Consider the following 15,170-nt stretch of genomic DNA (forward strand, 5'->3'; position numbering starts at 1 on the left):
AATACTAATAACACTGATAAATTAATTATTTTTAAGTTTATTAAATAATTTCCGTGTTAAAAACTCATATTGCAATAATTTCAGAAACAAATTGAGTATCATCGAGAATCATCTGTCAATGGCTGTGAACGGGATCTCATAGATAGTTTACTAAACGCAAGTAAAGAAGATCCTGATATAACAGGTATAATTATCCATGTATAACCATATGAACAGTTTGAGTTTCTTTCTTTATTTCTTTACATATTTATGTGTTTATGTTTAAAGAATGATGAAAGACACTTCCACGATTTAGTGAAATATATATTTCTCTGTTCGGAGGGAAAAACAAATGATTTAAGTTTTAGCACCAAAAATAGAATTCTTTGGTAAAATGGCATTTATGTTGATAATGATATTTGCATAGTGGTAAAAATAATACTATTCTTTATGTTCTTCCGCCTTGCATTAAAGGTTTTAAGCCATACAGCACTAGTGACCTTGGTATCCCTTCCAGACTCAATCTCTCCCTTCTGTTGATGGCAAAACTGTTCAGCGGATTTTTCTAGACTTAGAGTAAGCAGAAACAGTTCTTGGCAATATCTGATTTAAGGTGTACGAACGTTAGTACCTCACTGTGTGTGTGCATCAACATGTTTCACGTTCTTTCTCGAGAAGTTTGCAACACTGATCTGCGTTTGCCATCTCTTTTGTCTTTATTTTTATTGCTGCTTCCAATGATGACATCCAATTTAGGTCATACGATTTACAAAAACAAAATCTTCTCTTGGGTTGGCAACACTCTTCATCCATTTATGTTTGTCAGTACACAGGCAGATGTCACCCTTTCTCTAGTTCCTTCGTACAAAGTTTCGTTTCCCTGTCTCTTTTAGTTTCTCTGTCATCACGGTTGGAATTTCTAAATTGTATTATAATATGAAAACGTCATTTCATGACTTTGTCGTCAGGTGTGCACGGGTTAACGTTCTCATAGAAAGCTGCTATTTTACTAATGCGTGTTAAAGGTCATATAGAATGCATTTGGGTGATGCATTTGGTATATATATATATATCGGTTGAATGCTAATTTGGTGCATTTGTTGTTTGGGGATATTCTACAAGTACTTTGGAAGATTTTCACCTCAGTATATGAACCGGGGGTTGCAAATCAATAGTTTCTGTTGAAATTTGCCGGCTGACGAGAGGTGAACGAGAAAGTTTTAGCTAGACCTACTTCCACATACCGTAGAGCAATGAAATTTTGCATGTGTAATCCTACATACCTATGGAGGTCATGTGGTAATGTAGAGCTCGAATTTCTGCACCGTTGCTGTTCTATAGGTCTGAACGTGAACTAAGGTGTAGTGCTCCAAAATTCATTCTGCACATCTGAAAGCAGCATGGCAACATTGCAGAAATAATTCTCCCTAGGAAATGACTGTATGGTAGGGAAGAGGTGGAATGAATATACTTTGCGGTCAAGAGAAGACATGAACTATGACGGATTTCTTGGTCGTGAATCTGTTTGGCCAAGATTTGGGCAATGAACGGGTGTTTTTTTTTTCAGGAGGCAGACAATTTTTGTCAGCATGCCATGCTCCGGGATCCAGCAAAGCACACAGCAATGAGATATAGTATATCCTGGTAATTGTGGTACCCTTTGCCTGGGTAGTGATAGCAAGTAGTGATACCCCATGCTGATCCGGTAATTCATCACTTTGGTCGCTCAGAGTTTAACACGGACTTTCTTTGGTGTTGGTACGTCAGCACTAGTGCTCTCACCGGGTCGGGTCGGGTCGGGTTGAAGACCGACCCGACCCGACCCGTGATCCGATCCGATTGACCTGACCCGACAACCCGACCCGAACAACACAACCCGACAACCCGACCCGAGTAGCCTGACCTGACAACCCGACCCGAGCTGACCCGACTAGCCTGACCCGAACCGTTTGAGAGCACTATGGTCACGACACTGGGTAAACGCCAAGATGCACTCCCATTAGGAATTAAACCCGGACCACGTGTACCGAAGTCTTACACGTTAACCACTAGCTAGATCAAGCGGGGGATTTGTATATGCATCTTAATGAATATTTGGCACTTTTGAGGTTTGGTTATTTCTTTTTATAACTGATACCAATGTCCGACGTGGGAGATCTTTTTTCTTGCTTTAGTTCTATGTGACGAAATTTTTCTTCAAGGTCAGTGTTCTCACCTCCTCGGACGGCAGGGGCTCTTCTCGGAAGGCAGTAGGAAGAGTCTATTGGAGGAAACAAAATGAAATAGTTTAACAATGATAAGGGTTGAGGAAACGGAAGAACACCTGTGATATTTCCAACCCTTCAACTTTCATTCCAAAATAGGTTCTTATGATTCCAGGACCCACGCCACTTTGATTTTTCTTTCTCGGTAATTCAAACGTATTTTACAGTATATATAGTTGCAAGTAAGAAGATACATAATATGAATTTTGTAATTTAAAATTTAAAAATACAGTATGATAATTAATTATAAAGTACTAATTTTATTTCATCACTTTCAGCCCAACAAATGAAATTCAAACAATTCGCACCCTGGGTCTTGGTCATCAATACTGCGTCTTAATTTTTGTATTGCACAGTCAAGTCTTGGTCCTGCATTTCGTAGTCTTGGTGGTCTTTCATGCTATACAAGAGCCAAGAATGCTCGCCTCATCGGTACAAATGAAGACTACTATCCATTTCATAAAGATAGGCCCCTGACTTGGCGGTGCTGCCATGACATCCAGTCAAAACTTATATTACATTGTCGTACCTCGTTGGAATTGTTGGAATGTTGTCTTTTCAATACTTAAGACATACAAATTTTCTTTGTACTGTGTAGTGAGAAAAAAATCGAAATTAATCAAAAAGTGCGTATTTTTTCGTACTTTTTTGGTAAATCAATATTTGTAGGACTATATCTCGGAAAGGAGATAACATGAAATAATTTCCTGTGCACAATATGTAGATGCATATATTACCTGTAAGTTCTAAAAAATTCATTACTCAACACGTAGCAATTTTCTTGTTATTCAGTAAAAAGTGAGACATCATTATCTCTGAATTGCTGCGGTGTATTTACAATCTGAAAAAAAACTTTTAGAAAGATCTTAAAGTAGCTTTTTCAACCAAACTGTTTTGACTTGTTTTAAAAGGTAAACAATCACAAATATGACATTATGATTTTCTCAGCTTGCGCCCTTTCCTATCGCAGTTTATACGGAGTGCTACGTTGCCACATTTTCCTGGCCCTATACACTCTCAGCCGGACGGGTATTTAAATTTGTCATGCACACTGTCCGGCACTTTTTAGATATTTTTAAAATGTTGTCTCCACAGATTTTGAATCAATTTCTTAGAAATTAACAGGATATACGATAAATGTGCCAAGTGTTCAAAATTAGAAAAGCGAACTCTTATTTTGTTTGGATTTGCATGTGATGGTCCTCTAAAAGTTGTTGCTTTTTGTCAGTTTTTCACTTACTGCACCCAGTACAAAATACACTTGCACAGAAACAAATACAAGCACAAACTTTATTATACGACACAACCAGTCTTGGGAAGTAACGTAACGCAAGTAACGCGTTACTTGTAACGCGTTACTTTTTAAGTAACGTTTCCTAGTAACGCGTTACATTTCTTCCAAAGTAACTGTAACGGTAACGCGTTACAAATTTTTAAGTAACGTACTTAGTTTGCGTTACTTTTTTCGCGTTACATTTCGAATGAGTAACTACAATATATGTATATTTTTTTTTCGGAAACAAATGTTTCTTTCCTGTAAGTGAATTTCTCAGAATGAAACAATCGAGCATGAACTACGTATGTCAAGAGAAACAGAGAAGTTTGTAGTGTCACTTGCTGTTTTTGGAAGATAAGGACAGCCTCCGGGAAATCACGTGTACTGATTGGAAGCACCTGGAAGATTTTGTCGTAGATTTCGCAGCTCTAAATCTATACGTTCTGTGAGTGACCTACGAATGCAATGGTATCGGTAGTTTATTACTTTGATTGGTGTTGTTTTTATAAAGATGGAGAACGAAAATATTTTATTGTTCGAACATTTGAAAGAAAACTTTTTCTTAAAAGCTGAAAATGATGGTAGACAGAATTTAAAAGTAAAGTGGTGCCCCTGCGGGAAATATATATCAACAACTAGGGTGCCATAATTAACGATATACAGTAAGGGGTTAATATGAATAAACTGTGTTCTGATGAGCAGGCCTACTTTATTGATGTAACGTTTATTGTATAATATTAGAGTTCTTTTAGATCAGTTTGCGTATCCTAAAGTCCCGTTGATTATAGAGTTTGGAACAACTAGCTTTAAAAAGCATGTATCGATTTTAGAGTTACTGGCAAGTTTTGATTCACCCCCAGTTCATGTGTTCTCATTTTATTAGTAATAGTGTAATGTTTCTCTATATTCTGTATTTTTAATTTTACATAACAACATTGTTATTATTTTATAATTAGTTTAGCAGAATAATAATAAGAACCATTTTTTCTAACGCATAGGAATAAGCACGAGTCAAGATTAAACTCGACTCGACTCGAATTCAAGTCGAGTTTCGAGTCAAGTCAAAGATAATATTCTCGAGTCGAGTTCCGAGCCGATTCAGTATTTCGCGTCGAGTTTCGAGTCCAGTCGAGCTTGATAAATGACTCATTCGTTTTAACTCGTCTTGAAATCATGGCTTGATTACACTGGAAAGCGAAAGCCATAAGAAATGTAAGCTAAGCGGTAATATGGAATACTTTTAGCGTTGCTCACTAGAGGGAACACCGCTCGCATCTCGTTTCGTCTCGATAGCGAGACCACAAGAGATTTTTTATAACAAGCTCAGTTCAGCTCGACTTAACTGAGAAGATGGCTCGAGCCGGCTCGCTTGGGGTGAACCATCGACTCGAGTTGGCTTGGTTGGAATGAGCCATCTGCTCGGTTCGGCTCAAATGAGCCGAGGACTCTAGCCGAGTCGGTTGGGTGAGCTGTTGGCTCGGCTCACTTCTCGGTTCGGGTCGATAGTGAATGAACTGTGAGCCGAGCTGCTCGAGTCGTTGACAATTCTAAACCCGGGCCGAGCAGTTTTGAAGATATTTGGCCAGTGCTCTATAACTTTTAACAGTGTTTGGCTCGAGCTCGAATACTCAACCTAGATCCTCAACCCAAATTCAGAAGCTCGTGAACAATGTCCTTGAATCCTAGACTTCACGACTACGGAGGTTGGCAATCAACTAGTTTCTTACAAGTAAACCTTACGTTTGGGTGAATCGAGTTGCTGACTGAGACACATATGAGAAAGTAGTACTAAATGTGGTCAGTATTTCAGTGAAGTTTTAGGTGCGAAGCTCCAGGGGTTTAGGAGATACAGCTACCAGAACATCACATGGAAGTACAGAATAGTCTTCATACAGTTGGAGGTAAAAACTCTGTAAGACCTCTTGTAACGACAAAAGATGAATAACAAATATATGGGTACATATTAGGACTAAGGGGAAGTCATATAGTAAGGGTATACCTGACGGCGGCCATCTTGAAATCCGCCATTTTGAATTAAGGTTAAGTTTTTAAAATAGGAATAGGGTCATGTGATACATGATTTAAGGCGCAAATTTAATCAGAAGAACAATGGTGACGTTAATTTTGATTTACGCGCAATTGGTAAAAAGTTACAGGGAAATTAAATATTGTTGCTGCATATGTATTAGTCCTTTACCCCACCTTGTAAATTTTGTGTTAATGATAATAATTAAATAAAAAGCAGATGAATAAATATTAGGTCTATGGTAAGAGTTGCCTTGATGGCGGCCATGTTCAAATCCGCCATTTTGAATCAGACAAAAGTTTTAAACAAAACGCATAACAGTGACACCTTATTAATAGCAAATTTTACCATAACTCCAACGGTTTAACCATTTTTGCTTTATCATTAACCAGCACAAAATTAAATGGATCTCTCCTTACGACTACTGCTTTGACGGAATTGTTAACGACAAATGTGTTAAGTGTAACTGGATTGCCTTTGTCAGGTGAGCTCACTGTGAGCAGGGCATTTGTGCAAGTCATAAAGCAAAAATGGTTAAACCGTTGGAGTTATGGTAAAATTTGCTATTAATAAGGTGTCACTGTTATGCGTTTTGTTTAAAACTTTTGTCTGATTCAAAATGGCGGATTTGAACATGGCCGCCATCAAGGCAACTCTTACCATAGACCTAATATTTATTCATCTGCTTTTTATTTAATTATTATCATTAACACAAAATTTACAAGGTGGGGTAAAGGACTAATACATATGCAGCAACAATATTTAATTTCCCTGTAACTTTTTACCAATTGCGCGTAAATCAAAATTAACGTCACCATTGTTCTTCTGATTAAATTTGCGCCTTAAATCATGTATCACATGACCCTATTCCTATTTTAAAAACTTAACCTTAATTCAAAATGGCGGATTTCAAGATGGCCGCCGTCAGGTATACCCTTACTATATGACTTCCCCTTAGTCCTAATATGTACCCATATATTTGTTATTCATCTTTTGTCGTTACAAGAGGTCTTACAGAGCTTTTACCTCCAACTGTATGAAGACTATTCTGTACTTTCATGTGATGTTCTGGTAGCTGTATCTCCTAAACCCCTGGAGCTTCGCACCTAAAACTTCACTGAAATACTGACCACATATAGTACTACTTTTTCATATGTGTCTCAGTCAGCAACTCGATTCACCCAAACGTAAGGTTTACTTGTTAGTATTCAAATACAAACCGCCTATCTTCCACGTTTATATACAGTGTTGTTATAATTATTATTATTATTATTATTATTATTATTATTATTATTATTAATAATAATAATAATAAAAGTTGCAGTAGTAGTAGTGTCATTGATAATAATTATATTGTCTATGTAATATACTTGAAGAGAGTACTAGAAACTACACACCGGATTTGGCACGACTCGACTCCAAACTCGACCGCAATTCGAGTCAAGTTGGAGGAAGTCTTTCGAGTCGAGTTCTCGGGTCAAGTTCAAAGATGTATGTTTCTAGTCGAATCGAGTTTCAAAGAAAACTCGCTCGAACTCGCTCCTGCCCATCCCTACGTGTAAGGCAGTATGGCATTTTATCAATGTTACATTATATAAAAATATTCGTATAACAAGTAAAAATTTGTCCTTGCATTTACATAAAGCCATTCAGAAGTGCAATAATAATAATAATAATAATAATAATAATAATAATAATAATAATAATAATAATAATAATAATAATAATAATAATAATAATAATACCGGTAGTAATAGTACTACGGAAAATTGAAGTATTTTTTTTCAAATATTTAAAGTTTCGGACCTAAAAGTAACGCGTTAGTAACGCGTTACTTTCGAAGTAAAGTAACAGCTATTTTTGGGGGGGAAGTAACGCGTTACTAACGCGTTACATTTTAAGAGAAAGTAAAGTAACTTGTAACGCGTTACATTTTTACAAGTAACTTACCCAACACTGGACACAACCTTAGTTGATATGTAATATTGAGTTTACACTTCACAGAAAATCTGTTTTCAGATCTAGGAGTCCCAGTACTTCTCTTTAGTGTTGTACATTTCGAAGCACTTTCCCCCGCAAAGTCCAACTTTATATATCAGGCAATAAACCAGGGATGCAAATAAACAACAAAAGTTTACTCGCCCAAGAAAAAAGTTACTAGCCCACATCACATAATAAAAATAATTTACTTAACTTCCATATGATATTAAATACTCGTCCGCACCGATGAACCACATGCCCCGGGCGAGTGGTCATTTGCATTCCTGCAATAAACGCTAATATTTATTAAAAACTTCCTTTCACCTTGCGGATGCTACGTACTTGTAGTTTGGATTCTACGTTTATCAGTAGGTCCACGTCTCATATAGCCTCACTGCTGAGCAGGGCGTTTAATTCAAAATCAACTCAACTTTTTTTTTACTATAAAACTTTATCGGTAAAAACAGCTGAAACACTTTATATGCGGAATACTCTGTAGATAGCCCAGATTTTGATCAATTCCCGGGACACCACTAAACAGGGGTTTTGCGTTTACTTGAATTTTATCGCTCCAAGCTACATCAGAATCTGTATTTGTTTTCTCTCTTTCCCGGCGCAGCCTCAGGTTCACTTGAAACCGAGTTAATACCTTGTTCACTCCCGAATACGCCACTGAGCACAGAATAATCAATGCCATTACTATTCATTACTAACTCATAACCGTCTGAGTCGGAGTCATCATCAGTTCTGCAATTTCATTATCGCTAAAAATTTTGCCTCTTCTTTTTGTAATACCGCCGCTCATAAAGGAATATCCATATATATATATATATATATATGTGTGTGTGTGTGTGTGTGTGTGTGTGTGTGTGTGTGTGTGCAAGTTTTTGACGCCTACGAACCGAAGGGAAGTGTTGAAGACGTAATCAGTGCGACGTGATTAGACGCAAATACAGCCCTCGTCAGCTACTTACTCATTGCATTGTTTTCTTTCAGCGAAAGAAAACAGAGGACCCATTCTGTTACTGTACATTCGGCAGGGGAATTGATCGCAGAACTTGGGTGAACACGTGATTGCCAAGGCTACATTTTTTTTTAACCTTTAACATGTTCCTAAGCTGGAAAGTGTGTACTGATAGATCTTGAGGTAGAAATGGAGCCATTGTTAATAAGTTTTCAGGAAGATAGCAGGAGCAGCGATGAGTCAACAAACCCATTACGAAAGTGAATGAAATAAATAGATTAAGAGATGAGTTACTTCAACGTTTTATTTTGATTACATTGAGATGTAATGCATTATTATTATTTTTATGATGTTGTGAAAGATTATAATAAATACTTTTTCCTATTACATTCTTTATGAAGTAGGCTTCGCGTTACAGGCTTCCTGAACGCGACAACACTGTATGACAGCGGTGCCGCACTTCCACTTACTGATGCTGTATCTTCATATAAACGCGGGGAATTTCAAGATTGGGCTGCAACATGGCTCACCGCTTAACGCAGAGAATATGTTGAAGTAAAAAATTAAAAAAAAAAAATAAATACTCTACCAACTAAACCTTTTTTGTTAATAGTTTCAAATATTTGGAACACTAGACTTCCAAACTTTCGAACAGTGTTTTGTACGTTTCTCTACCTACCATGGTAAAGGAGATCAGAGCGTCGTACATTTGTTTTAATTACACAAAAAGTATCAAGTGATGAAAATTGAATTTTTCACAACTTACAGTTAATGGATGCATCTACATATTGTACACAGGAAATTATTTCACGTATCTCTTTTCTGAGATAAGTCCTATAAACATTGATCTACCAAAAAAGTACGAAAAAATACGCACTTTCTCATTAATTTTTATTTTTTTCTCACTACATAGTACAAAGAAAATTTGCATATCTTAAGTATTGAAAAGACAACATTCCAGCAATTCCAACGAGGTACGACAATGCAATATAAGCTTTGACTGAACGTCATGGCAGCACCACGAAGTCAGGGGCCTATCTTTATGAAATGGATAGTAAGTGTGATTTTGATGATGGTTTTTCATACTATACGGAAAGCAAGAAAATATGCTAATCGCTGCTTGGTGATCACCAAAACAAGGCCAAGAGCAAGATTACTATGCACTTCGTCTTGCATACCCAATCTTTATCTTATTCTTGTATCGATGTTCTGGGCTTGGTAAAATAAAATGAAATATTCAGTTTAAGGCTCCTCGATTCTGCACCGAGGCTAAGGGATATGGTGACCATGAGAAATGAATGCAATGGTGGAATGAAGAAATTGGGAGGAAACAGGAAAACCCCGAGAAAACCCACTACACGACGTTTCTCCACCACAGAGCCCACTTAGCACAAGCTGGAATCCAACCATGGACACTATGCACCAGAGATGAATTCTCTACCACTGAGCCACCGCGGCCCTGCTTGGGCTTGGTCGTCCATATCCAACCTTTCTTTTGGCCTTGCTTAAACAACTTCTAGTTTTGTTCTAAATCCAGACTCCATATTGGCGTAGATATTAATATTACAGTCGATTAGTAAAATCAATCTTCCACATTTAAAAATTAGAGTACACACAAGTACAAAAATAAGCATTTACCATAAAAATACTAGCTGCAAGTGTTCAAAATAAATTTATGGTTTCTATAAAATCAATTGAAAATTGCTATTTTTAATTAGGCAGCTAGTGAAAAACAGCAGCTTTCGACTCCAGCCGAGTTTAAGCTCAACCTAAACTCAGTTAACCAAAGTGAACTGACCCGACTGACCCGACCCGAGCTGACCCGATTGACCCGACCCGAATAACCCGACCCGAGCTGACCCAATTGATTCGACCTGACCCGACCACTCGACCCGAGTTAACCAGACCCGTTTGAGAGCACTAGTCAGCACGTTGTCATTGATTTGTCTAGGTTTTCTCTGGACTTCTTTACTCTCACCACGCGAAGACCGAGATGATACCTTCTAGAAGGCCAGGGCCAGTTCTTTCTCAAATCCTAGACCCACCTAAAATACATATGTGAGCCCGGAGTAGGAGGTCCTAACCCTTCCTTGAGTCATTCCCTTGCGTAAATACCTGCGCAAAAATGCAAGCCGAAACTTACTCGACGATCGGACACGCCCAGCTTGAGGAGTCTGAAAGTACAATGGTACTTTGGGCTGTCATCTGAATTCTTGATAAGGATGTCAGAGAAGGATGTTTTCGATACTTCAGTTTTCTGTTCCACACGGAATTTGTCTTGGTTCAGTAAACCTCGTTCATGATTTGTCCCCAAAATGCGGAGACTTTATGCTGGTTCATTTCAGTCAGAACATGTGTTTTAGTATACAGCATTGATTTTGACGTTTCGCTCCACCTTTCGAAGGCGCAGAACCACAATCATGAACCCTTTTGGGAAACCGTTCTAGCTGACTGCGTCAGTTGTTGGACCCACGACTCTGTGCCGTATATTTCCGTATGATACGATTTACAGTCGCATGACATATACGAAAATTACACACTTGACACATTTTTACGACGCGCAACGCCGTGAACTTAGCGTAACAAAAGGGTCAAAATGAACACATCCTACAATCTGCTTAATTTGGGTGCATCATACCACGTTTGACTACACTGTTTTACTACGTGACTAACGAGAAGTGTTGCTCGCCATGTCGTAATCTCACGGCGGTGGGTTGCGGATGCGCGGTGCATTTAATTATGGCTTTGGTTCAGTGTAAATGACTCAACTTCTGTAGTTTTTGTGCAGAAAAGTCACCTATACTATAATTAAACCAATCAACAAAAATTGGGAGCTCAACAGATGAGTACTCAAACATCAAATTTTTGCAACGCATAAAACAATGGTGACTTCAAAGTCGGACTGCCAAAAGGAAAGAAAATTCTATCTTCTCTACAGACCTTTAATCGTCCTTGTTCCATTCGATTGTCTAGTTGCTTCCGTCATCATTTGTGAGATATGCTGCACATTGATCACAATACTCCAAATTTATCGTACTTTATTTTTGTTATGTATTTTACTTATTATAGCTTTTGTCTCGTGACAATATAGGTATAAGAAGAGACAATTTTCTCCAGGTGAGACCGAACAATATTTTCCCCGCGGACAAGGCGCCCTAACTTTTATCTCATAATGGGTACACGATAATGTTTTGTACTATAACAAAAACTTGCAATACAGGTTTGTAAAAAATACAGATAATTGACAATTTACTTCACTGATTTGAGGTGAGGTGATTTTGAGTTTAACGTCGCGTTCAACAGCGAGGCTATATGAGACGTGGACCTACTGATTAACTTGGAATCCAAACCACATGAGCTCCCGGTGGGAATTCACTTATTTGATCTTTCTTTTCTTTTTTTTAAGTTTTACGTCCCACGGTTATGCCGGTTAGGTTAAAGGAGACGGTGATGATGAGAGATGAGTGAAATGGTGGAATGAAGAAAGTGGAAGGAAACGGGAGAACCCCGAGAAAACCCACGAGCACGGTGTTTGTCCACCACAAAGTTCACTTGGCGGTGGCTGGGATGGAACCCGGGACCCCAAGCAACAGAGGTGAACGCTCTACCACTGAGCCACCGCGCCCCCTCACTAATTTGAAAACAAACAAGAATTTAGTAGTAATTAAAAAGTAAATCTGTATTTTATTTATAATTATATTCGAATATAACTTGTGACATTAATTCTGAGTTGTAAATCACAATCAAACGATAATCAACAATGGATAGACACCCATTCGGTTAGTCAACTGTGTTTTGCAAAATAACTTTCTAGCTTATTTTGGTCCTTATAAAAGAATAAAGAATAAGACAATAATATGAAAGAAAATTCAGAAAGTTATACAAATTTTGCATTACAAATAATAACTGATTTCCTGTTCCGGGGAAAACTATGGCTTCCACGTTCAAATATACTCCTGAAGAACGTTAACCAAAGAGCCGTCGAGAGTTCATGACCTATCGTCATCGCAGATGGTTGTCTAAAGAATACAACAAAATTGTAATACGTACGAATATCAGGGTAATATAGAAGAAGTGTTGGTATTTCGCAATCAAGTCAAATAATGGTGTTACCGGTTGACTTAATATATTGCTTCAAGTTGTCCTGAAACAGAACAACAACATTGTGCAATTGACAATAATTGATCCTGTGGTTTTTAAATTTCGCTCACACGTTCAAATTGTTGTGGATACAAAGTTGGATTGATGGTCTAACCATGTGACAGAGAATTAGTGCGTGAGCAGCGGTCTATAACATTCCACGGACATAACCGTTTTGGTTAAAGAAGATAGATGATAACTGAAACAGAATGATCACGAAAGAGTTAGTGGAACAGAAATGCGCGAGAAAACTACTAAATCCCGCCAATGAAAACTCACGGAAACGATTTGTGTACAACAAACTGACATGACCCTGGATCGAACCAGGATTTCTTCACACTAGAGGTGAGCGGTCTAATATGAGTCACGGTTCAGCTTTAAGTACCGAGCATAGCATCACTATCAGAAAACAAATAAAGTCTCCCCACTCTTCTAGTGGGCGCAAGGAAAGTAAAGGGAAACAATTTCACAATCATGCCTATCATAATCATCCTTCAATCTAAAGAGCATAACCGCGCGACATTGAACTATTCTTTTCATTTTATTTCCAAGAAACAAACATGAATATGATAATCAAAGGATATCGCTTTTGCTGTAGTAGTGAAGGTTTTGGATTAGTAAATATAGTAAATCTTTCTCATTCAAATTTAGTGCTCTGCTCAGGAGATGACCATTTTCCTGATGAAACAAAGAAATTCAGGGATTTGGTCGATTCTTTTCAGCCCTAGTAAAATCATGTGATACACATCGTCTGACCCTGCACTGTTTCCAAAGCTGGTGCAGATATTCGCGACTCATTTTTGCACTCAGATTAAATTATTCTCACAATGACAGACATGTTATACTATTATTGGCCTCAGTAGTCATCATGAATATTTCCTTGTCTATGGTTTGTGAAACAGGGATTTAGGATTTAAATTTCTGTGCTTTCGGATTCTATGGCCATTTAGCCCGTCACGTTTGAGGGATGACGTCCCTCGGCGAGCACACTATCCGGGGAAAGGGAAGGAAGAAAGGATTAAGAAAAAAAGGAAGCGATCTGAGACCTATATGTTAGGAATCACCCCGGCATTTGTCTGGTGTGAATGAGGAAAACTCAGGAAAACGTCACTCAGGGCGGCTGGCCTGAAAAAGCGTTTTACACTTTTTCGACTGAGCGCCCCACCGGGAATCGAACCCGGGACCGCTCGGTTTGTGAAAGACTATTACGTTCTGTGTACTGAAAAGATTCTCGTTGTTCTTAAATTTGTTAAACCACATGTTTCACTGTCCTCTCCAAAACTCTTATGTACACAGTTTAGTTATCTTGCCTGTCTTTCCTGGAGTTAAAAATGTGACAAACTACTTGGTGGATTACTATAAATTTTGATCAGAAAGTGAAGAGTCAAAAGCTCTGAATTGAGTTCGTTGACGGTTGCGATATTCAAACCGGCCACTTCTGGTTCTCATATTGAACACTGTAGAACAGAAATAGTCGTGTAGACGATTAAGGATCCTAAGGATACATTTATCGCCATCCTTAACTCGCTAATAAAACCGGATTTCATAGAAATTTACTACAAATTTTGGTTTCAATATTATTCTACATAGAATAGGAACGACAACGTACTGGGAGGAGTTGAAGATTGAGAAACAGGGAAGAAACATTTCCAGGTGCAAGTATTAAAAACATAACTCATTAGTACCAGATCCTGCCAAAAGGTACAATACTTAATAATAATAATAATAGTAATAATAATAATAATAATAATAATAATAATAATAACAATAATAATGCTAATAGATTTCTTAAAATTCAACTCCACACGACTAAAACTCTTTATGCTATAATGTATTAGAAGGTTTTATTATGTTTAAACAATAAGTTTGTAACTTACAACTATGCCGAATACAGCGTAATTGACACTTGATTCGGTAAAAGCGTATTTAATCTTTCAGCTAAAACTTTATTTACTGTCCTGAAGAAACTCGATAACAAATCACTGTGCTGTTTTCATTAAGGTCAGCGTTAACGATATTTCGATCATTCGAGTGGGTTGGCATTCGAGTAGATTGACTGCGCAGTACTCTAAGGAAGGGATGGTTGCATAAGAATTTGTGATTAATTTTGAAGAGTTTTTATTTTGACTAGGGAAATAACGTAGGTATAGAGAGTCAAGACACAGATTTCAAGCATCAGTGCGCTGTCATCTCTGTTTTTCAATTTATTGCCTTATATGTTAAGTTAAAGACCATAACATCTGTCACTTATAGCGTAGATCATCTTACTTTTTAAAATTGCCCCTTTAGCTTATTTTTCCAAAAAAACTAATCTCCAGGCATTATGTAGAGAGAAGAGAAAGAAAGATACAACATCTGTAAGATTTATGTAATTCACTACTAGCGCTTTTCACTCTTCAGGAATTTACTACGACATGTTTCCTAAGTCCTAAATTTGTGCACGAATTATATCATTAGCCTCACTGTAATTATTTGGAAATGGAAACTGATTACGCTGAACGTGAATATGTTTCGCTATCGTAAAGCAAGAACCGTAATAAA

The 15,170-nt window shown here is 37.6% G+C and overlaps 1 protein-coding gene across 3 annotated transcripts in view; it reads left to right on the forward strand.

The window, feature by feature from the left end:
- LOC145662111 (methyl farnesoate epoxidase-like) overlaps positions 1–15,170 on the forward strand; it is a 379,435-nt gene that overhangs the window by 220,189 nt on the left and 144,076 nt on the right. For all 3 annotated transcript variants that reach the window (XM_081727445.1, XM_081727446.1, XM_081727444.1), the window contains one exon: positions 85–184. In XM_081727445.1, coding sequence (XP_081583571.1) covers positions 85–184 — 100 coding nt within the window. The remainder of the gene's footprint in view (positions 1–84; positions 185–15,170) is intronic.

Source organism: Thermobia domestica, chromosome 10 (genome assembly GCF_964235325.1).
Source record: "Thermobia domestica chromosome 10, izTheDome1.hap1.1, whole genome shotgun sequence".
NCBI lineage: Eukaryota > Metazoa > Arthropoda > Insecta > Zygentoma > Lepismatidae > Thermobia > Thermobia domestica.